Source organism: Natrix helvetica, assembly GCF_964273705.1.
Source record: "Natrix helvetica genome assembly, chromosome: 2".
Taxonomy (NCBI): Eukaryota; Metazoa; Chordata; class Lepidosauria; order Squamata; family Natricidae; genus Natrix; species Natrix helvetica.
Genome location: NC_138552.1, coordinates 223,705,862 through 223,730,240, shown reverse-complemented (window position 1 = coordinate 223,730,240; position 24,379 = coordinate 223,705,862). Strand labels below are relative to the sequence as shown.

Below are 24,379 nucleotides of genomic sequence, written 5' to 3'. Positions count from 1 at the left end.
AAAAGCATGGAATACTTTTTGTGAATACAACCCTGATCCTGTTGGTCTAAAGGCACCGGCTGGATAGCCCTGATGTCCAATAGGTGTTGAATGGCTTCCTGCATCAGTTGCCTCCAGATCGGGTTATTTGAAATAGGACATGTCTGGAAGAAACTTGGGGGACTGGAGCGGAACTCGAGAGAGAGACCAGAACGGATGGTGAACTGAACCCACGCATCAGAGGTAGACAAGTTCCAGCGGTGGGCGAAATACGCCAAGCGCCCCCTGATGGGAAGAGAGCCGGGTCTAGGGTTAGTTCTTGCAGAAGGAGCACCCACCGCCTCCTCCTCTGCCCCCTCGAAAGGGCCACTTCTGCTGCCTGCCCCTCTGTTGCCTCTCTGGGGGGGTATCTCTGCCTGTTGGGGTAGCCCCTCTGGTACTGGCGAAACCCTGAATACCCAAAATCCGACCCCTGAACGAGTCCTGACCCCAGAAGGAAGACCCATAGTCCTGACCATGGCCGGTGGTTCGTCTGGGGTAGGGAGTCGCTCTGGAGCTGTTCTTTGCACAGTGGGAAGCATCTTTTGCTTGTCCTTGTTCTCTATCAGGAAGAAGTCCAGAGCTGTGCCAAAGAGCCCCCCTGTGAAGGGTGCTGACGCCACTTGTGACATACGTCCCCTTCCCACTGCCAAAGTCAAAGCAACCTGCGGGATGCTAAAGCGGAGGCGATTGCCCTGGATGCAAATCTGGCTGCTGCTAGGGTGGCATCCAAAGAGAAATGGATGGCTGCCACCAGTTTGTTGATGTCTTGGTGAGCCCTGACATCCGTTATCGGGATCGGCTGATGGAGATCCTGTAGCCACAGTAGTGAAGACCGATTGAAGAAGGAGGCGGCGGTGGCTGCCTTTACTGCCCAGGCTGCAGCCTGATGGCTCCTCTGCAAGGTGAGGTGTGTCTTCTTGTCCTCCTGTTTTAGAGCGGTCTGCTCCTCAAATATGGTCTCAGCTGAGAAGCCTTGAGGTTGCACTGGCAGTTCTGAAGGTCTGTTGCCATGCTTAGCCGCTGTCTTTGCCTTGAATAGCAAGGACTTTTATAGGGAGGGCTGGAACAATTCGGAACACGATGGCTTCGAGGGAGGCAGGCCCTCGTCCTCGGAGAGTCTATCCTCTCTGAGCTCCCTTCCTCAGGTTGTGGCGAAGGACCTGTGGTGCATGGAGGGGATTGCCATCCCTGCAGAGTGCCCCAGATCCCCGAGGTGTCAAAGGGAATCCTCACTTGAAGGGAGGGATCCTCTTCCATAGCTCTGCTGGGGGAGGAATGCCCCAGTAGCCTCTCATCTGATCTCAGCCCCTGCGGGGCCTTTCTGTTGTTGGCCTTGTGGCATATTCACTCTAAAGCTTTATGCCTCTAATTCTCATATTTGGAGCCCAGTTTGGTAAGTTTGGGACCAGTGCTCGGCTCCTTAGGTGCCTTGGGGGCAAGGTGCCTGGTCTTTCTTTTAGCCTTGCCGCCCTCTCCCTTAGCAGTACCTTTGCTAGCTGGAGCTGGTGAGAGTGTCTCTGCTCCTCTGGTGGGGCTGGCTGTAGGCACGAGGACCTGGCTCCTGCCGGTGTCCTCTGCATTCATGGCAGTCGCCATTTTGGATCACGTGTTCAAATTGGCGGTTTGTGCCAAAATTCAAAGCTCTGTTCCTCTGGTGTGCTTGAACAGCGGCTTGTGCCCTCGGGCTGCCACGCGCCTTCTCTGCAGGTGGAGATATCTCTTTCTCCCACCTGCCTTCGCCCCCTCTGGTGTCTTAGGATAAGTGCGCGTGCTCCGCGACGTTCCAATGCTGCGGTTCGTCACTTGACTCTTGAGGGGAGCGGCAGAGTGCTCTGGCGCTGTTTCGGTTTTTTTTCCCCTTGCTGTTTAAAGGATCGGTGAGCCAGCACCTCGTGAGGCTTCTTTCTCCTTCTCACGGGCTTTAAGGGCTGAGAGTGGCCTCAGGATTATTCCTAGATGCCAAATCTGTTCACCGCCTTTGCAGGCTAGTGGCGATAGGCGCTACTCCCACCGGGGGTTTTGCTGGCCACCAAAGTACTCACACCTCAGAGGAAAAGCAAGTTTGCATTTTAAACCCGTTTTTCTTTCTTTCTTTACAATTTTTCAAGGAAATCAGGATGACATAGCCATCCCGTTGGGGACTGAATCGATAACTGGGTATTACCTGGTGACTAGGGCGTGGTCTAAAGAACTTATCGGACTCAGTCCAATCAACGAGGACAAAGGTAACCCATCCTGGATACTACTCCCCCCACTATGGAGAAAAACAATCCATGCAGTCTTCACATTCTCAGGTAAAAAATAAACTAGCAGCATGTATGGATATTCAACAAGAGAAAGAAGTACGGTACATGTAAACACCTGTCAGGATCAGGGTTCTGGTTGAGAATTAATTAAGAACATAATCCTCAGTTCTCAGATTTAAGTTTGAAATTGATTACTGTATTTTTCGGAGTATAAGACGCACCTTTCCTCCCCCCCTAAAAGAGCGTGGAAATGTTGGTGTGTCTTATACACTGAATAAAGCCATTTTTGGGCCCCCGAAGCCCTGCCCCTGCATCCCATTTTTGCTAAAAATGGGAGATAAATGGGCCATTTTCCTCCAACATTGGGGTGGTTTTGCCTTCCCCCAGCCCTGCTGAAGCCTGCAATGCTCCTGGAGGCTGGGGAGGACAAAAACCTTTTTTTCTTACTTACCTCTTAGAAATCTTGGTGCGTCTTGTAGTCCGAAAAATACTTCTAAAGTATTTCTAAAGCAATAATCTGTAAATCTCTTTAAACTCCCTAAATTGAGGAAACAGTTATTAATCATATGATGGTGACTTTGGTAACTGTAAACTGAAGTTTTAAAAAATACCAGCAGGCCATACAAAACTACTTGGCAGGCTGCATGTTGTGCAAGCCTGCTCTAGATAATTGGTTGTACTATTCATTTAATTTCTTCTAACAGTCAGCTGATTTTTTTTCATTTCAATATCTCAATCTTAAAGAACTATAAGCTTTTTGCATTTTCTTTTCTTTTATGAAAATAAGCATGGAACTTGAGCTGGTATCTGAACTTGAAGTAGAGAACTGTGTCCTGAATATGCTGGTGCCTCTGCATTGGTGTTGACTCCTGGGGACTGCCTGGATTAGTTCCTGTGGTTTTCTTGGCTAGATTTCAGAAGTGAATTGCAGTTGCCTCCTTCCTAGGCTGGCCCAAGGTCATTCAGCTGACTTTATGCCTAAAATGGGACCTAATAATGCCAGTGTTCAATACATATAATAAACAACTAATATCCATTAAGAAAGGGTTAATGGAAAAAAGGCTTCATTTTGTCAACAGTCAGCAGTACAGAAATAGTGTAAATAAATAAAAAACCATAGAGAAGAATGGTACTAAGATTACAAATACAACACAAATATTTTTAATATACATCACAACAATCATCATTAAAGTATCTATTTTGTAATAATCTAGTGTCCCAATTAAGCAACCTAAATATCATATGGCCCCAAACTGCATTTGATAGGCTGATGAACTACTGTTACCAGTAACATCAATGATATCATCCATTTAGAACAGAAGGGCAAAATTGCTTAGATTAGATGAGAGCTAAGTCCTTATTTGACTATATCCAGTAAGTATTTGTCAAGTGTCCCTAGATCCTGAAAAATACTGTATGAATATGAATTGTCACTGCATTTATTTTTTCAGAACCTTGTTTGCTGGATGGAAATTAGTTTTTAAATAAATGCAACAAGGAACAAGTGAATTATGTATGCCTATTCCAGTATTTGTGTTGTGTGCATATTTTCACCTGTCTGAAAAAGAGGGCATATAATGTTATCAGAGAAAAAAGAAAAATCTGGTGGACAGTTACTTCCTATCCAAGAGGACCGATACATTTGTGTCAGGCGGGTTTAGGTTTACAGAGATTTTTGAAGTCATAAATATTGTTGCTGGCCGGTCCTGCAAAGGTTGCTGAAGCAAAGTTAATGAAGGCCGGCTACTGACTTTTTGTTATTGATTGGGAAGGGATTCTTAAATTTGACATCAGACAAACTTATTTTCCTAACTCCTGTTTCGGAGAGCGAATCGCCTGGTAGGCCCTCGCCCACTTTCCTAAGTCCGAAACAGCAACCCTACTGCGGCACGCCAACATGATAGGTCCCCTACCTTCGACAGGTATCCCCTATCATGCAGACTGGACTCTTCCTACCCGCCCGGCTGCTTTTAAGCTTCGCCTTGCTATACACGTATCCGTCGACTGGTCAGCAGCCCCGCCGCCTCCCTTTCTCATTCATGCCTTCACCTCCGCCCCCGTCCCTCCCCGCGTCCTTCCTGCCGCTCGCCGGGATCTCGCTCTGTCTGGCAGCCCCCACCTTTTCCCTGCTCGCTCCGTCTGGCAGACCCCCCGCTCCATTCCGCAAGCTGGCGCTTCTCGCGAGATCTGGGGGATGCCGACGTTACTGCTGCTGCCGCCACCACCACTGCCGCCTTGGAGGGGGAGACACTGGCGGCGGGGGGGGGGGGGGAGCCAGTGACGTCGGGAGTTTTCCTCAAAGTCAATAACGAACCTGGCGAAGGAGGCGGCAGGAATCGAGCCGAGCGCTGGGGCCCGGGCCGCTCCGGGTGTATTCAGTTGGGAAAGAGCTGCCGCCGCTCCTAACTCCCTGGATGCTGCAGCCGAGCTGCCCGGGCGGCCGCCTCCCTAAATAGCGGGACAGCCACTATCGATGTAGCCGCCGCCCCGCCTGCATCTCTCAGAGCGGCGCCAGCTGGAGTGGAAACCTTCGCAAACCCACAACCAAGGTAGACCGTCGCAGCCGTGAAGGACTCACCCCCGGCAGGGGGGACAAGGGAGGAGAGATCGTGGGCGCCCCCCTGCCCGGAGACCCGCTTCCGAGCCAACGGCCGGCACCAGCCACCCTGGTCTTTTGCTGCAGGTAGGCAGGCTCACGACCGCGCTGACAGAGACGGGGGGGGGGCGCTGGGAAGACGGGCGGCGGCTGGGGGGGGGGATGTTGGAGGCGACTGGCTGGGCGCTGATAGCTCTGGGGGCACGTGAGGAGAGGGTGGGGGGCAGGCGATTGTTCCGGCTCCTTCTTCTCGCTCCCTGTGACCCGACACGGCGTTCCCCCCCCGCCCGCCACCATCCTAAACGCGCCTAGTGACAGGCGGCGGCGGCTGCCTCGTTTTCGCAGCTCCTCCTCTTCCTCCTCCTCCACTTCGAACCAGCGCGTGCAGCAGCTGAGACTTAAAACACAAGTCCTCTTCTGGTGTGTGTGTCCGGTTGGCGGGGCCTGCCGGGCTTCTGTAGAGGCAGGAGGGTTATGTAACATTAATATATCTCGGGGGGGGGGGAAGGGAAGGAGGGAGAAGGTGTGCGCTTGGCCACGAGGCGCATCATAACAACACTCGCGCGCGCAGCCCACCCCGGTTATTTGTACGGAATGCTTGTTGTAGCTGAAAGGCCGTTGAAATGGATGGCGCATTACAGTTACACGTTTCGCTTCTCTCATATGCCCAACCTCCCTCCCTCCTTCCCTCCCTCCCTCAGGAAACACTCTTTGGTCGCTGTGCTTCCTCCTTAGATGTTCTTATCTCGCCTTATATTCTGTTCTAAGGCGTAAATGAATGTAAAATGAACTTAATGAAGGATCCTTTCCGCTTTCTTCCTGTTAAAAACAAACCTGCGTTCTAATAATAGAGACAAGCAAAAAGATAGCCTGCTCTTTCTTGCAGAAGTCCACTGATGCAAGTAAACAAAGCTGGCTTGTTTACATCACGTCTGCTGGACAGCCATGGTTACTGCTTTGCATGTAGAGGCATCGATGTACCTTGTGGCATGTCTGATAACTGCTTTCCTTCACTTTATGCAGCCCACGATTCAAAGAAATTAGTACATTCAAAATAGTATGAAAATTTCAGTGCAGTCTTTTCCAGTATTGTATATGGGATTTTCTTTTCAGTTAGTCATTTCAGTTAAAATAGCATAGTGTTCTGCTCAAATAATTTAGTGTTTCTTTCACAGAAATTTAATTTTATCATTATTTATACATTATAAATGATGTACTTATAAAGTTGACATATAGGATTGATGAGATAGCATCAAGCTTTTTTGTTGCCGCTGCTTAAAAGTTCCACTTTAAAAAAAAAACTTTTAAATCATACAATCATACAATCATATAAGTTATGAAGTAGGTGAAGTAGGCAAACATTTATATTTCACAAAGCTATATGAATTGTACACACCGGACTAATCAAAATAACCATCTGAGGACTAAATTAAATTTACAAATTCCTACTAGAAGTAAACAGAATGCTTTATGAACTTTTAATGTGGAATAGTTAATAGCTTCCCTAGTAGGAGTTAACATAAAGTACTATATTACATAAAAGGAGCTACAATTTCAGCTTTACATTTTTAGTAAATATTTTCCAGATGCATTTCTTATGTCTTTGCCTCCTTTCTTTGCTTGTAGAAAGTTTATCCTCTTGGATGAATCAATTTTCCTCTAAAAATCCTAACTGAAATTCTCATTATATTTCTATTTACTCTCAGTTGGAGGGCTTTAAATTGATCCCAGTATCTTTCATTGCATTGATCGCTTATTTGTATTTGTTAACTGGACAAGATAAACATGTTTGTTCAGAAAAGGAATGTGCATAATTTATAGCAATATCAGAAATTCTTCTTTTCTATATTTGGTTAATGAATTTGTTTTAGATTTGTTTTCACAAAGATCTTTCCCTTGTTTTGCAGTTATTTTGAATGTTTGTTTTATATTATTTAACTTTGTAGAAATTATTCTAGAAGTTGTTATTATACAGTATTTATGGTGCATTTCAAATAAAATTTGATTTTTCATGGATTATCACTGATTTTCCTAGATTGCAAATAAGACATGCTTTGAATTGGAATCTAATATATTGTTTTATCTATTTTTAATTTAAAGAATACCACTTAAACATACTATTTTATCTTTTCATATTAACAGCTCATTGGGAGTAGGAGGTAAGATATAAGTTCTTCTGAGTTCAAAGAGATTTATTTCCATCTAAAAATACATGTGATTAATGTCTTAACATGTTATTTTGGATAGAATCCTTGTGTTTCCATTGAAGGAACTGGATGTATAAATACAAAGGGGAGAGACAATTTGTCCTTGTAGCCCACTGCACATTCTGAAAACCTACTACTGTATGATATATTGAGGAGGAACCCTGAATAAACTTTGAGAAGCTTGGAAAAAGAGAAACCTCATTGTATGAATAGATGTTTACATATGCATATTTGGCTTCACTCATTTTTTCTACCTGAAAGTAGTAATTATGCAAATGGCAGTCTAAATTTTTGAAAATGGTTTGACAATTCAGGTCAGTTTGTACTATAAATTGTGATCAAAATATCATATAACAAACTTCGTAAAATGGTCTAACTATAAAATGAGTAGATATACTGTAGATATATAAATTTAAAGCTATAATGGCAGTTGGGGCAGTGACTATTGCTCCCAACTCAATTCACTCCCAATTTAGCCTATTGTCTACTTTTGTTTACTTATATTCATGTCCTAGTGAAATAAATGGAATTTACTACAGAAAAGTCTGATTAAGCTTACAGTAGATGGCAGCACCTAACAGCTCTTGGTTGATCTTGAAAAGCTGAGTAGGGTCAAACTAGGTTGGTAGTAGGACACAACTCTATTGGGAAATCTCAGGATCTAGCAAAGACTAGTATATTGAAAAAGTCCAATTAGAAAGCTGGGACAAACTGCTTTCATACTGTTGCACTATACTACATTGACACATACAAATAATTATATTAGGTGTTCAATTTGAGCCAGACTTTTTCAAAGATAATTATTTTTTCAAAGTCTGATTAAATTTGGACTGAAGGCTTTTAAGAACAAGATTTCTTTTTTAGTCTGCAGTGCAGTAGGATTTAGAATTAAGTGGCATAGTTAAAAATAAAGAATTAAAGTTTGGTTTATTTTTTCTTTAAATGGAGACCCTAAAATCATCTCTATAACTTATTTATGAAAATAAAGCTGTTTTATCCAAAAGTTATGCTGGAAGCTATTTCTGTAGAATTTGTTAAAGCTTACTACTAAGTGTTATTATGATCTATAAACAACAGAAAACTATAGTGCTTGAAAGCATTATAGTTGCTTTCAAGCACTATAGTTTTCTGCTATAGTATACTAATGTGCTTGAAAGTTGGGAAATACTTTAAATCACCCTATTACAAAATATTGAATATTGTGTACATTTTGTCCATTGCCACAGTATGAGTGAAAATCTGGGGAAAGATTGAATATATATGAATAATGACTAATTGAGCAAATTCTTAAATGGTTTAATTTCTATTTTGAATAAGAATGAACTATTCTTTTTAAAAGTATATTTTCTACTAAGCATTTTAAAACAGGATTTCAGAAATTGCTTTTTTCTCGCATGCTTCTCCAAAACAGTACTAAACTAGTACAAAAAACAATACATGTTAATTTGCTTGGGCTGATTTTATTAATTTAAGAAATTGTGGAGAAATCTTTTCTGTGATCTGAAGACCATGTACATATCATAAAAATCAGTTACATGCTTATAAAAACCTCTTACACTACATCTGAACATAGCTTGTTTATGAATCGTATTGTGATAAAAAAAGTATCAACAACATCCTAATTTTTGTTGTGCAATGTTTCAATAAAATTGGGTTTCTTAGAAATTTGCCTGACAGATTTAAGAAAGTGTTCCAACTAAAGCAGATCACATATAAGGTGATAATGTCACTTTTGATATTGATGCTTACATATAGCAGTAAAAATGTGAATAAACAGCTTGTAAATTATGTGTTACAACTTGTATAGGATTTCTTGGTGCCCTGATTCTGAAAGAAATAGATACTTTAGGAACTAGTTTCGTTTTGTCATGTTTTGTTATGTTTCCGTTGACTTCTAAAGATACTGATTCAGGCCTTTAGTATATAAATATTAAAATATCATCTTGAAGTTAACAGCCCCAGCTATATTATCAACATTTTTGATTTCATAATTCTATTTTTAAATTGGAGGCTTTATAAAGAGGAAGGATAAATGGTTTTATCTCATGGTTATAATGGAAAACATGTTTTCTGCCCTGAGCATAAACTGTTATAGAGATGCACATTATATCAATTTAGGGCATAATTACTGATGTAGAAAGAGATGCTGAGTAGATGAAATAATTGCTGTTTCATGTAGGAAGTATTATGTCCATTACGTCTAATATATATTTCGTAAAATCATATTGTTTGCAATCATGTTGTTTACAAACTTTATTTGCAAGAGTTTCCTGCTCCTTTCACAGGCATTGATGCAGAATGCTATAGAGAAAAAGAGAAGGCACACAAAAAATAGAAAACGTTCTCCTATGAATATGAATCTTAGACTGATAATAAAAGAATTAGAACTCAATCTTTATGTGCGTTTTGAATGCACTTTATTGGGTGAGTGCCTATTGTAGAGATTACATGTAATTCCCTTAGATATCTCTGAGATGCTCAGTGATCTCAAAATCTTTTTTTATAGTTTTTTTTTCAGATTGCTTAGTATTTTGTTTTGATTTTTCATCTCTGCTCAGTTGGACTCCAGAATTACATTATGTTTCTTCATTGCTGTAGTATCAGTTCTTTTGTTTATCAGACATAACTAGAATTAAAGGAAATAACAGAATATTGTTTTGGATTATGGAAATTATTATAAGGCAGTTTTCTTCTAAAACAGAAAATGTGACATTTGTGATTATTTGATTATCAGGTTAATCAAAGAATAACCAGAATTATTTTTATAATTAAACCAGATTGCTCTAGTGGTTAAGGTACCAGGCTAGAAACTAGGATACCATGAGTTCAAGTCCCACTGAAAGCCAGCTGGGTGACTTTGGGCCACTCTCATTTGTGGAGAAAATAGAAGAAAGGTGTTGGATATATTTGCCATCTTGAATTATTTGTAAAAATAATAAAACTAAGATACAAATGAATGATAAAATATAATAAATGCTTGTAAGAGAGAAAAGCCTCAATGTGCTTCATTTGTATTTGATAACAGTCAATGAGAAATGCTTCACTGGGGCAATAGGTAAGTATATCAAGTATACTTTTGGCATTTCCATGGAGGATCTCAATAATTTCTATGTGTCAGAGCAGAATGTATAAGCTGCTGCTTAGAGTAATGTTTTTATTCTGGGCAATAGAAGGCAGGCTCCATCCACTGATTGTTTTTCTGCATCATGGTAGACTTTCTAAATTGCTGCTTGGTTTAAAACAAATATATGAATGACAGATACTGATTTGTTTTCAACCGTCTCTTGGTCTTTTCTTATTGCCTTTGTAATATTGCAAAGGAAATATCGAGAGAATGTAGCACATGTCTTGTGACTGTATTTATCCTTGAAGATGTTTAGGTTTAGAATTCTTTCCGCACCATTGTTTTCCAGACTTAGGTCTGAAGAAAACAAATAGATGTAATGGGGAATTTCACTATGCAACCAACATTTACATGCATTTACAATAGTAATAGTGTCCTGTGGTCACATAGTCATCATTTGCAAATTTAATAGCCAACTTCTGACAAGCAAAATCAATGACTCCAAGTGATATGCTAATTTTATAAGTGTTAGATACTTCCCCCTCTATTGCTGCTAACAATAGAAGTCTTCACTCAGGTCCTCTGTTGCTGGCGGGAACAGAGGAGCACCTGATTGGCTGAGAGGCTGGACAGCTCCCAGTGGCGGCGATGGCTGTCCCTTCTCTGGTCTGCTGCTCGTCCACGGCATTGACTTCGGCCAGGACCATCCCCAAAGCCTGAAACCAGTCCAGTCCAAAAAGGCTTTGCGGGTCGTCCCTGACCACGATTGCATGTAGGTTCTTGCTGATCGTCTTGTAGCGCACTTTGAACGTGCCTTGGCCCACGAGGGGAACCAGGTTGCCCTGATAGTCGCGAAGGCGGGCATCTGGGCTTCGGAAGTCCTTCTTTTGGATAGACGGAAACATTTGTTTCAGTACCGCCCATGAGATTATCGTTAAGGACGACCTGGTGTCGCTCTCCATCTCACAGGGGGTGTCCTCGATAAATACGGTGACCTTTAAATTCTTGGGTCGACTTGTTCAGATGTGCCTCACCGGAATGGTGATTTTCGGCTTTTTGGTGCGATCTGGGTGGGCTCGGCTGGTCGACATGAGGTTGGCGATCCTATTGTCTGCCTCCGCCCTCCTGGGGTACCTCTGGTTGGTACGCTGCCTTTGGCCCAGTCCCTTCTCCGTCCTCTCAGGGCGACTGGAGGCTGTGGGGAATTCGCTGCGGCATACCCTGGCGATGTGCCCCTTCTGTTCGCACTGCTGGCATGTTGCATCTCGGAAACGGCAGGACGATCTGATGTGATCCCCTCCGCAGCTGGCGCAGGGCAGATTTTGCAGCTTGAATTTTCACACCGGCGTTGATTGGCTACTGCGCATGCGATGGCTGTCTTCCTCCTTGCTTTCAGAGATCTCGGGTTCCGTGGTTTTGCGGTGGAATCGGGCGTTCTTGGGTGCTTCCATCTCTGAATAGTGGCACTGGAGGGTTTCAACGGACTTGTTTGCCGATTCTGCCGCCCTCACTTCGTCAAGCGCGATTTGTAGGGAGAGGTTGGATCTGGCCAGGAGTTGTGTCTGTAGACTCCGATCTCGAACTCCCAATATTATCCGATCTAGGAGGAGATTGTCCAGTTTGTGGAACTCGCAGTGGGCTGCGGCTTTCTGGAGTGCAGCCATGTACTCGTTTATCGATTCGCCTTCCCTCTGGTTTTGTGTATTGAATTGGTATCGGCAAACGTACTTCGACGGCTTTGGCATGTAGTGTGTCCTCAGCGTTTGTTGCAGTGCGGAACATGAGACTGCGTGCAGGGGTACTGGCTCTGAGAGGTTCTTGGCTGTCTCCAAGACTGCGGGCCCGCAATACCCTAGGAATAGATTTTTCTTCCAAACTTCCGGAACGCCACCAAAATCGTTCGCCTCTAGGAAGACTTCAAATCGCAACAAGTAGGCTTCCCAGTCGTTGGTGGCTGGTTTGAAAGGAGGTGGTTGAGCGTAGGTGGCCATCCCGTTCTCTCTGGGTCAATCGATTCTCACTGGGAATCCGCGATGGCTCTGCTGTGCCTCTCCTGTGTTCCGGGCGGATGCTGCCATACCATAAGCTCTTTTTGTCTGGAAGACTTCGCTTTTTGTTCGCCTAATTGCCTTCCAATCCCACCTTCGACTCAGGTCCTCTGTTGCCGGAGCTGCCCGACCATCTCCCCAGTGGATGTTTGCATGTACTTCAATAAAGAGCTGGTATCGCTAGCCTTTTGTGTCTTCCTTTAACCGATCTAACAATAAGTGCAGCAAGTCATGTGATGCATCACTTAACTATTGGTTAGCAAACAAGTTGCTGCCCATCTATGGTTGTTAAGTGAGGACTACCTGTAGTTACGTGACTCACCTGTTCAATACCTTCCTATTAGATTTCTTTCTTGCTTCAGTAATAATATTAACTTCCCGAGACCTATAGCTTTTATGACTTGCAATGTCTGGTTAGTGTGCTGTTCATTACCAATGAACTTTGTGAGCATGTACTTTTGAAATAAATTAGAAAGATAAATTCTAAAGCAGTGTGGAAATAAGATTTTATATTCATGTTGTGTATTTCATTTTAATTTTGGTCACCCCTAAACTTTGGCATTCTGGCAGTAAATTCAGCAAATTATGTTGTTAAAAGAGATAAAGATTGGAGGGAAGAGCTGAAGAGTTTAGTGTCAGCTCCTAATTCTCCCCCCCCCCACCCCCGGGTCTGTTTCTCCCAGCTTTTTTATTTATTTATTGGAGAGAAATGGATTTCTGAGGGAGAGGGGGAGTTTAGCAAAGGAAAGGTTTTGGGAAGCTTATCCTGAAACTACTGCCTTTGCATGCAGGTGGCTTGCTTCCCCAAAGCCTAGCAAAAGCCAGGAGAGGTTTGCAGTCTCCCAACGGCTAGCTGATGGAGACATAGGCTCAGTCCACAAAAGTGGCTTCATCAGCCAAGCACAGAGACTTATTTCTCCAGCATTGGAATATGGTGCTAGGTCCTAATCTAGGAGGTTTCTTCCCCCCTGCTAAGCTGTTTTGGCAAAGGTTGAACTGCTTATCTGCCTCCTTATGGATCCAGCTGCCTCCCAGGGCCTCCCGATCCATGAGGTATCCCATGCTTGCTTAGTGACCTAATGGGGTAGGGGTCTTTAAACAAGGCTATCTCACTTAATGGTTGTCACCACTTGTACCCATAACGGGCAAGCCCCATTATGGTCATAGGTTGAGGACTACTGTATTAACTTTTTCTTTTTGGTTCAGATGGTATCCTCTTGAACTTACAAGCAATAGAGCAGGTGGAGAAGGTCTACATTGGACTGCTGGATAGTTGCTAGTAATTGGATTTGGAATCAGATTACAAATGTAGCAGGAGGATGGTGGTCTTGAGCGAGGAACTACTTTCATCCTGTAACTACCACTGAACTGACCATATGAAGCAGTGGCCATCTTATTAAATTCATCTACCACTTTGGACCTTGGTATTTAGCTGGGGTTTTCCTGCAAAAACTTGACAACAGTAAATTGAATTGGGATTTTTTTGTTAGGGAATTTTTGATGGGGGCTGTTGCTGGGTGCAACAATCTTTTTCTGAATGAGAGTGGCAAATATTGAACCCGGGTTATCCTTAGCTTGTATTTGATTTTGATTTTTCCACTCTTATTGCATCTGCAGAGAGGTGGCCAGTGACACTAGTCAAGATGACCCAATTCTTCCTGGATAAGAAGGGTCAGAGATAACACAGGATTGTGAATGAGAGAGCCTTGGAGGAAGCAGATTATGGAATTGCCCTTGAAAAGTATTTAGCAATAACAATGGTCCAGAATATAGGGGTGACAGCAATTTGGACTGTTTTGTGATTTGTGGATTAACATCTCTGTTTTGCAGATTGCACTGGCTCCTAGTAGGCTTCTAGGAAAATTTCACAGCTGGTTATAATCTATAAAATCCTACATGGCACAGGATTAGATTACTTACAGAAACTTCTGTCTTCAGTTGTCTCTGCCCAACTCACTGATAAAAGTTGGCATGCTCCAAGGCTTTTCTATTAAATGGTATCATTTTGTGAGAAGTAAGAATTATCCCTTCCCTATGAAAATGGCTCTGACCCCGTTGACCTTTTGTAAAGCGTAAAAAGGCCCTGATGTTCCCATAGGGTTTTGGATGGGTTTAAGCAATGCCCATTTTCTAATTGTTACTGTCCCAGTGCTTCAAGATAAAATAGTTTTTTGACCCAGATAAGTGTTATTGTAAGGTTTTTATAATTGATTTTAGAAATTGTGTTATTGTTTCTGTTTTTAATTCTACCGGTATATGTTGTCCAAAATGAGATAATTTTAAATTGTTTTTGAAGGACTTTTTAATATGATAAAAATAACTGTTTTGCCTTTAATTCAGTTCTGAACTTCAAAATATATTTGGAATATTTTATCATTAATTGCAATCTCCAAAATAACTTGTTTTCTAGTTTGTTTTCTTAATATACAGTATTCATATTATGCATTTGGGATGAGAATGCATAGTTTAATTAGGAGATGGATTTAATTAGGAGGAACCTTGATGGTGCATTGGTTGGAATACAATATTGCAGGCAAACTCTGTCTATAACCTGGAGTTTGATTCTGTTGGGCCTCAAGGTTTACTCAGTTTTCTGAGGTTGGTAAAATGAGGACCCAGCTTGTTGAGAGCAATATGCTGACATTGTAAACTGCCGAGAAGATTCTGTAAAGCATTATGGGGTAGTATATAAGCCTAAGTGATATTACAATTTCTATTGTTAAATGATCACCAGAATTTTGTAACATTAATGTATGGAGAAAACTGTGATGAGAAAACAATGATGGAATATATAGTGTGACCCCTGGCCTTTTGAATCTACATTGCATTGTCAGAATCCAGAACATCAGAAATGGTTTATGCTGTAGTGTTCTGATACCTATTTCATATTTTTCTATCCCCCTTCCCCTGTAGATACTCATGCTTCCTAAGAGTGGAACTAATTGTCTAATGAGATATTCAGTACCTATTACCAAATGTCAATCAAGACTGATCTATCTTTCATTTAAGTTTTTAAAATCAAATTCTTGTATTAAACTTGTAACATTTTTATATTAAATTGAGTCCATTAGGTTGTATAGCTTCCAAGTATAGCATCCAAGTGTATAATGCAGTGGATTGATATAAATACAGGTAGTCCTCGATTTATGAATGTAATTAAGACTGAGAATTATGGTTATAAGTTGTGGCGGTTGCAAAATGGGTCATCATATGACAGGCCCCAATTTTACGACTTCTTTTGCAGCAATTGTTAAACAAATGCAGTAGTCAAGCAAATGTTTCAGCTGTTAATTGACCCATTATTCACTATGGCCTGGTTTTTTGGAGAGTAGAATTAAATGCTGGTTTCTGGCAAAATGCTAGTAAATTGGGATCACATGATCACAGGGTGCTGCAAAAAGCTGTAAATGCAGACTGGTTGCTGGGCATCCAAAATGTGATCACATATTCACAGAGTGGTGCAGTGTTGAAACTTCAAAACCAAATTATGAATCTCTTTTTGTCTACTGTAACTTTGAATGGTCACTAAGCAACTTGTCATAAATTGAGGGCTATCTATATTGTGTTTCTTTGGCTTATTTTATGATGTAAGTGAGGACATAGATCAGCATTGCATGTTTGTTGTTTTGGGGAATAAGAAAAGATTGTTTCCAAATGATTTTACTGATCAATAATGTACAGATTTTGGGGAATCATTTCATAGCTGATGTCTTTGGAATAAAACTCATCCAGATTGGAATAAAACACATCCAAATAACATGATTTAGCACTACTTGTTGGGCATCATAAGAGGTTTTTATATTAGTCAGACTGATGAAGAAATAATCTCTTGCATTTCTGAATGGAGAGTTTAATTTCTTCAGTTAACTGAGTGACAAGCAAGTTTTGAAGAGTTAGGTAACTTCTTGACAATCTTGACAAGTTCCCAGCAAGATTTCTAGTGACCAAGTGATCACTGTAAGAGCAAATCATTTTTTGGTCCTTTTTTTGGCTGGAAGTGTGCTGGTCTCAGGAAAATAAATTGTTCCCTATTTCTCATCCGAGATCTTTAAAAAATAGTACAAATTCTCCTGTTGAAATTTAGTGCAAAAATAAGATAATTTCAATGGTGTGGTTTCAGGCAGTTTTGTAGGAGGTTGGGATTTTAAAAAGAGGTTTGCAGAACTCCCATATCTAAAACCATTCTTGCTGGATGTTTTTTTTTCTTAAAGGGAAATTTAAAGTAACATATAATAGTCCTCAACTTATAACCACAATTGGGACTGGGACTTCTATTGGTAACCAGTTTGGCTGTTAAATGAGTTGTCTCCAATTTTATGACTGTTGTTGTTTCATCTGTTAAGCAAATCACTTTGGTCATTAAGCAGTCATGAAGTTTTAAATTAATCTGGTTTTCCCCATTCAATGTTTGCCAGATGCCCCCTGGGAAGATTGCAAATGGTGATCATGTGACCCTGTGAATCATTGTAAATATATGCATTGCCAAGTGTCTGAACTTTGAACACATGATTATGGGATGTTGCAGTTGTTGTAGACGTGAACTACACTTATTTTGTGATGGCTGTTTGTAAGTCACTTTTTTCAGCACCTTCAAACAGTCACTAAACAAATGCTCACCAATATCCATCACAGCGATGTTGAAATATTGATAGAGACAACTTGTTAAAAGTATATGTATTAGGAACCATAGTTTATTGATGGAATGGGTGACAAAACTAATGATTTTAATTTTGGCCAGGCAAATTTTATTCACACCATGCTATCCTGATGCTAGATAAAAAAAATTTGGTTATTATTGTTGTTATTGCTTTGTGTTAAGTGGTATCTATGAATTTGCCAGGCGCAAAGGATTAGGATGCCTTAAGCTGCAGTTCAAAAGATTTATTGCTCAAACTTATACTCAAGACTCTAGCCAACTACTAAATTGGTGCCCAGTTAAGGGTTAATGGAATTCAAGAGAGGTTGGGCTTGGACCTTTTGTGGCAACATAAAGACTGTGGCTCATCATATAATTAACCTGCTCCGTAGCTCTGCTTGCTCTTCTACACCGTTTCATATTTTAATAAACTATTCTACATATTATTTTTTGGGGAAATTGCCACATTGGGAGGGCCTTTGCACATCTTCGTGTTGTGCACCAATTGCCTTCTTTCCTGGATCAGGCAGCCCTGCTCACAGTCATTTATGCCCTCCATATTGGTCTACTGTAATGTAATGTACATGAGAGTACCCTTGAAGAATATCTGGAATCTTCAACTGCTGCAGAATGCAGTGTCTCAGGCAGTTTATATTTACTTCTAGAAATCTCTGCTCCACAAGCTGCATTGACTGCCAATCTGCTTTTGGGTCCAATTCAAGATGCTGGTTTTAACTTTTAAAGTCCTTCATGAAATAGGACCTGATATCTGAGGAACTGCCTTTAGATCAGCGATCCCCAACATTTCTGGCATAACCACCCCGGCATGGGGGAGGAGGGATAGTTCCCTGTGAGTGGAAGGCAGGTGCGTATGAGTGTGCACAGCTCCATTTGTGTGAGAAGCGGGAAAGGGAGTTTTGCTGCAAGCACAACTGGCCACTGCTTGCTTGAGGGAGCTTCAAGTGCAAGTGCAAGTGCAAGCGGCACCCATTTGCATGACCAGGTTCTGCACATGCCTGATGGTTGGGAACTTCTCCTTTAGGTGATTACATCAGCCAATCCCATTCAATCTGAGAAGACATACTACCAATACTATCTTCTAGGGTGTTACATTTGATGGGTACCAGGAGGCAGGCCTTAGTTGTATGACATTTGCCTTAAGGAACGTTCTTCTCAAGCTCCTGAAGTCATGTTAACTCCATGTCTGCTATTTTGGAAGTTTCATAAGACTTTGTTATATTATCAAGCTTGGGGGGGTCTCAGCGAGCTGAAAACTTTTTTAGACAACTTCACCATGATTGATATTTTGTTCATTCTGTGTGGTTTGCATAATTTAAAGTTTTTATAGTATTTTCTTTTTAAATCTTTAAAAATATTTTTATGATGGCTTTATATAGCTGTGATTTTATTCAATTGCTGTATGCTGTCTAGAATCATTTTTAGTGAGATGAGCAGCTGTATAAGTGTGATAAATAAATAGGTTGAGTATTAAGCACTGGGAGATCAGAAGAGTTAATTTTTGTTTATTTACACTTTCAGGCTGCTTTAAAATATTGGAAAGTCAGAAGAATAAAGGAACTCTAAAAGTAATACTGCAAAATATTCTTTAATCTGAAGGCTCAGTAGAGCCATCATGAGCGATGTTACAATTGTGAAAGAAGGCTGGGTTCAAAAAAGAGGTAAGTATTAATTGAAATATATATATAATAGAAAACATTTAAATATCAATTATTCTCATAATTGAGTATATATTCTCACTACATACAGGGTAGTGTATTATATATTATACCCTAGGTTCTTTAATGTTATATAATGTGTTAATATAAATAGTCAACTGACTATTTGGAATCATCATTTTTGATAAGCCCATTAATGTGTAGACCAGTATGTAGACTGCTGCTAGTATAAGTGATCTAAAAATTATGAACCAGCAATTTCAAATTTGAAATAAACTAGAATATAGGAAAAAATGTTTATAGAGAATGTAGAAGAATCCATAATATACATTTTATAATTATTATAAAGATTATTTTATTCACCCCTTGATTAAATATCTTGTCTATTATTAATTTCTGTGGGTTAGGCATTTGACTTCAACAAATAAACTATAGGCTAGAGTGGCATATTATAGGTTTAATGTTTTTTATATAATTCATGTATCTTGATAGTATCAAAATAGTATGAAGAGTTATGTTAAAACAAAAGAGTTATGTTAATTCCTATTAATCAATTTCTTATAGTTAACCAATGATGCTTTTTGTCTAGCTTTTAAAATGATTTGAGTAATAGTGACAAAACCAAGTATTATAATTATACCATAGTTATAATTATAATTATATAATACATAAAATACATGGAGAATTTCCAGATTCAAATTTATCTTAAATCACCCTCTTAGAAGACATTAGAGAAATGAAAAGATAAAAAAGTATTAGTTTTAATTTTGATATTAAGAAAAGAAAGTAAAAGTTTAAATCTGGAATTCATCTATGCCCCAGATAAGACTAATGAAAGATTCTATGAAAAATTATACTAGGAATTGTAGATGGGAATGCATGAATAAAATGCTAGATCTGAGTTTAGATAAATTCACTTCTCAAAGAGAAAAATGGAGGAAAAAAATCCCCAAAGGGTTTTTCAATACATGATCACTCTCGCTTTGATGAATGCTTGGAGACTACAAATCCTGAAGAAAGGGGCTATATGTTCTTTTCTGTAAGACATAGTAGATATTCAATAATTGATAACTGCTAGGTTTCTAAGACTCTCACATCATTTATTAAGGAACTGGAAATTCTGTCCATGACATATGTGGACCAAATCCAATTTTGAAAAGAAAAATTGCTTTTCAAATAGAGGGTGAATAACAGTCTGTAAAGAAGTCATATTCCAGAAATATAAAAAAACAAAATGTTTCTTCAACATAAATACAACATTAGGAATATCAGAGACTAGGAAGATCAGGAATATTGGAGATGTGTAAAACTGATATAGAACGTTGGTCTTACCTGAACGTGTCTTTTCGGTGGATAAGAGGGAGGGGTCACATGAGGGTTTTAACACAGCCTGATTGGTCCATAGACTGAGAGAAAATTGTTAAATGCTCCTTCCTTCCCATTAGCTCCCAGTTTCCACGAAGGCAAGGTACTGCATCTGTATAAAGGAAGCACAAGAAGACCCGGGAACCTCCCGGCCCTCCCCCGGCCCTATTCTAACTATCTAGGGCGGGAAAGTGACCCCTCCCTCTTATCCACCGAAAAGACACATTCAGGTAAGACCAACGTTCTTTTTCCGGTGGACTTGAGGTTGGGGTCACATGAGGGACATACCCAAGCTAAGTCCCAGGGAGGGAAAACTAAGGCCCCGTGGGAGGGTCTGTCACTACCCTCTGTAGGACCCTACAACCGAAGGATGCCTCCGCGGAAGCAAAGGAGTCCAAACGGTAGTGGCGAATGAAAGGGGTCGGGGAAGCCCACATGGCTGCCCGACAGATGTCCTCAAATGGGGCTCTGGTGGCCCATGCTGCCGTGGTAGCCGCACTTCGAATTGAATGGGCCATGATGCCTGCCGGGGGAATCTGCCCTGAAACCTCGTAGGCCGCCACTATGGCCTGACGTAGCCACCTGCCTATGGTAGCCGAGGACACCCTAGCCCCTAGAGACCCCAGTTGAAAGGAAATAAATAGGGCCTCTGACCTACGCACCCCCTCCATTCTCCTGAGGTAGATGCGCAATGCGCGTCGGACATCCAATCGGTGCCAGAGACGCTCCCTTTCGTGGGAAGGGGCCGGGCAAAAATTAGGGAGAATGATTTCCTGCGCCCTGTGGAACGGGGGTGTTCACTTTGGCAGAAAGGTGGGGTCAAGATGGAGGACTACCCTAAAGATCGTCCCTGGAGGACAGGGCACCTAGTTCCGAGATGCGTCTGGCCGACGTGATGGCCACCAGGAATGCCACCTTTAGGGTCAGCAGCCGCAGATGAACGGTCCGGATGGGTTCAAACGGTGGACCCGTTAGAGCTCTGAGTACTAGGGGAAGGTCCCAGGTTAGGAACCTGTGAACCGGGGGGGGGGGGCTGAGGTTCGCCGCCCCCTTGAGGATAGGGTGTTTAGAGCCAAGCCGCCATCCAATCTCTTCTGCAGGAAGTCTAGGATGTTAGCCACCGAGGCCCTGGTTGGATCGAGACCTAGCGGGACGCATCACCTGACAAAGGCCGACCAGGTGGAATTATAGATCCTGGTGGTGGATGGCCGCCTAGTGGCCTCCAAGGTCTCTATGACCTTGGCGGACAGGTGGGCTCCTTTCAGGAGCTGCCGTTCAACTGCCAGGCGGTCAGGTGGAGCCACTGGGGCTCCAGGTGGATCAGGACCCCCTGGCACAAGACGACCTCCTCCTGAGGTATCCTCCATGGTTGGGAAACTGAGAGTTGCATCAGGTCTGCAAACCATGGCTTCCTGGGCCAATAGGGGGCCAGTAAAATGACGGCCCTCTCTGACACTACCTTCCTGATGGTCCCCGGGAGAAGGGGAATGGGAGGGAAGGCATAAAGGAGGCCCCGAGGCCATCTGCTCCTGAGGGCATCCGTCCCCTCCGCCAACCGGTTCTGGAAACGGGAGAAGAACCTCGGGAGCTGAGCGTTGAGTGTCATGGCAAACAAGTCGACCAGCGGGGTGCCGAACCTCAGGCATATCTTTCGGAACAGCTGTGGATGGAGCTGCCATTCGTCGTTGTCGAGGGTCGCTTGGCTCAGCCAGTCCACCTGATGGTTGGACTCCCCGGAAATGTGCTCCGACACCAATGAAGACAGGTGTTTCTCTGCCCACACGCCCAATTTCAGCACCTCTAGCCAGAGGGCCCTGGAGTGCGTGCCCACCTGACGGTTGATGTGGTGGGTGACATTGTCCGTCAAAAGCAGAACATGATGTCCCTGCACAAAGACCTTGAAGTGTTGTAGGGCCAGGCGAGCTGCCTTCAGTTCCAGCCAATTGATGTGGCGGAGGTGTGAGGCAGTCCAATGACCCTGTGCCATCCTGGCCTCAATCAGGGTGCCCCAGCCGAAGAGGCTGGCATCTGTCGTCATCGTCACCCTGTCTGGTTCCCAGAACCTGTTGCCCTGACGCAGAGCTGGGGAAAGCCACCACTGGAGAGACACTTGGACTGCTGTTGGAAGCCGAAGAGTCTGCAGGGAGTTGCTCATCCTTCTCATCTGGTATGGAATCAAGGCCCACTGGAGCAGCCGTAGATTGAGTCGGGCCCACGGAACTATGCTGATGCGGGAGACCATCTTGCCAAGTAGCTGAGACAAGGTTAGAATGGAAACTGACCGACTTCTGCGAACCTTGACTACGAGTTGACGAAGACTGGTAAGCTGGTCCGGGGAGAGTTGGACCACCCCTGTCACTGAATCTATGACTGTCCCTAGATGTAAGATGCGTGTGGATGGGGTGAGATGGCTTTTGGGAAAGTTGACGGAAAACCCCAGGGACTGAAGACACCAGATGGTGAGTTGGAGATCGGAGTTGGCTTGGGGAAGGGATTCTGCCTGAAGTAATACATTGTCCAGGTAGCATTGGAGTCTCACCGGCATCAAGCGCAGGTGAGCCGCCAACGCCGCCAGGACCTTTGTGAATGTGCGAGGCGCTGAAGCCAGGCCGAATGGTAGACTCCGGTACTGAAAGTGTAGGTCTCTGTGAGAGAACCTTAGGTATTTGTGATGGGATGGCAGGATGGGGATGTGAAGGTAGGCCTCGGTCAGGTCTATCGAGGCCAGATAATCCCCCCGCCTGACACCTTGGAGTATAGACTTGAGGGAAGACATTTTGAAGCGCCTGTAAAGGAGGTATTGGTTCAGGCGCTTGAGGTCTAGAATCGCCCTCCAGCCACCCGAGCTCTTCAGAACCACAAATAAGTTGGAGTAGTGGCCCCTCCCACATTCTGCGGGCGAAATGGACTCTAGTCTCAGGCCGTACCGAACGGTGGCCCTGACCCAGTCGTCGGTGGTGATTTCGTCCCACTGGTCCGCATAACTTGCCAGATGGCCGCCTATGGGAAGGCTCGGGTTCGAGTCTTCCCATAGACTTCCCCCTGCAGAAGGGACAGCCCGAAAGGGCCGTCTGGACTGACCCTGAAACCTGTTACAGTCCTGATAGTAGGGACAAGAAAACTGCCTGTCCGACCTGAAGGAGGAGTATCTCTGCTGATGATCCTGCTCCTGGGCCCTGTAAGAGGGTCTGCGATATGGGGTGGACCTGGAATCTGTCTTTTTAACATTGGAAGGGAGGACCTTCTTATTGTTTTCAATTAAGATGGGGTCCAGGGCCTCCCCCAAAAGATTGGGGCCCGCATAGGGGGCCGCCGCCAGACCCCACTTGGCCTTATTGTCCATCTGCCAGTTGCGGAGCCACAACAGGCGACGGGAGGTGACAGAAGTGGCCAGGGCACTGGAGGCAAATCTCACAGGGTCTAGGGTTGCATCAGCCGAAAATTGAGAGGCAGCTATGATTTTGGTTATATCCTGATGGAGGAATGCGATCCTGGAGATGGCGGAGCCACATAACGGTAGTACGATTAAAATAGGAAGCAGCCGCCGCCGACTTAACTGCCCAGGCAGATGCGTTAAAGTTCTTCCGTAAAGTAAGCTCTGCCCTTTTATCCTCTGGCTTCATTTTATCTGCTGCATCCCCAGAAACTACAGGGGAGGAAGAGACCAAAGCTGCTATAGGGGCGTCAATGTTGGGCAGCTGTAACACCTGTGCAAAGGTTTGCTCTACATTGTAAAAACGATGGTCATTACTGCCCGGGTTGGAGAAATTAGAAGGGCGTGCCCACTGATTTTTTACTACCTCTAAGAACAAAGGCGGGGCTGGGATCTCTGCCTTGTTTGTTGCCGTGTTGGAAAACATAACCATGTCAGGATCCCTGGGGGGGGGGGGAACAGTGGGATCCCCAGTACCAATTTTTGTGGTCTTCCGTGCCTTGTGCAGAAGAGGCTTAAACATGGCTGGAGGAAGCAAGGCCGAGGGTGAGGGGGAATCCGGAGGTGCAGAATCTTCATCCTCTGAAAATCCCATGTCGTCGTAATTGTCTTCCCCCTGGGTGAAGCGTTCGCTCACTACAGATGGGGAATAGGCCCTAGAAAGATGGTGCCCGAGGGATCTACTGGAATGGGAAGCCCTGTACCTTTGCGCTATGCCACGTATGATGGCTGCCGAAATGAGCCTCTTAATGCTCTTGGGCAAAAGCTCCAAATCCTTGAGATCAGTCTGGAGTGGGCCAGGATCATGTGGGGCTAGCCTGGGAGCAGGCTGAAAGGATCTAGAGGAACCTTCCAAAGGATCAGTCTCCCCCCGCCCCCCCCAAGAGGTGTAAGTGAGGCTGGGGGGGAAGGAGACCTAGATTGTCTGAAACCCCTGGTGGATCTATCTGGGGATACTGAAGGAGAAGAGGGACTGAACCCCTTGGGTGAAGATTCAGACTGAACTGAGGGAGGCCTAACTGGGGACCTGGATCTAGATCTGGGCCTGGAAACCTGTGCCTCCTTCTCTGCCCTGGCAACAGCTTTG

General features: G+C 43.3%; 1 protein-coding gene and 1 long non-coding RNA gene across 7 annotated transcripts in view; one reads left to right on the top strand and one right to left on the bottom strand.

The window, feature by feature from the left end:
- The window catches only part of LOC309387533, a 72,169-nt gene extending 67,453 nt beyond the window's left edge, over positions 1-4,716 (bottom strand). For both annotated transcript variants that reach the window (XR_014174617.1, XR_014174618.1), the window contains exon 1: positions 4,582-4,716. This is a non-coding gene — a long non-coding RNA (uncharacterized lncRNA). The remainder of the gene's footprint in view (positions 1-4,581) is intronic.
- AKT3 (AKT serine/threonine kinase 3) overlaps positions 4,402-24,379 on the top strand; it is a 177,926-nt gene continuing 157,948 nt past the window's right edge. For 3 of the 5 annotated variants that reach the window (XR_014174615.1, XR_014174616.1, XM_081944067.1), the window contains exons 1-3: positions 4,403-4,950; positions 18,358-18,497; positions 19,940-20,089. Coding sequence is in view for 3 of the 5 variants with exons in the window: in XM_081944067.1 (XP_081800193.1) it covers positions 18,452-18,497; positions 19,940-20,089 (196 nt within the window). In the remaining 2 variants the exon portion in view is untranslated. Of the gene's footprint in view, positions 4,951-18,357; positions 18,498-19,939; positions 20,090-24,379 lie in introns of all 5 variants that reach the window. The other 2 variants (XM_081944068.1, XM_081944069.1) reach the window with 2 other exon arrangements.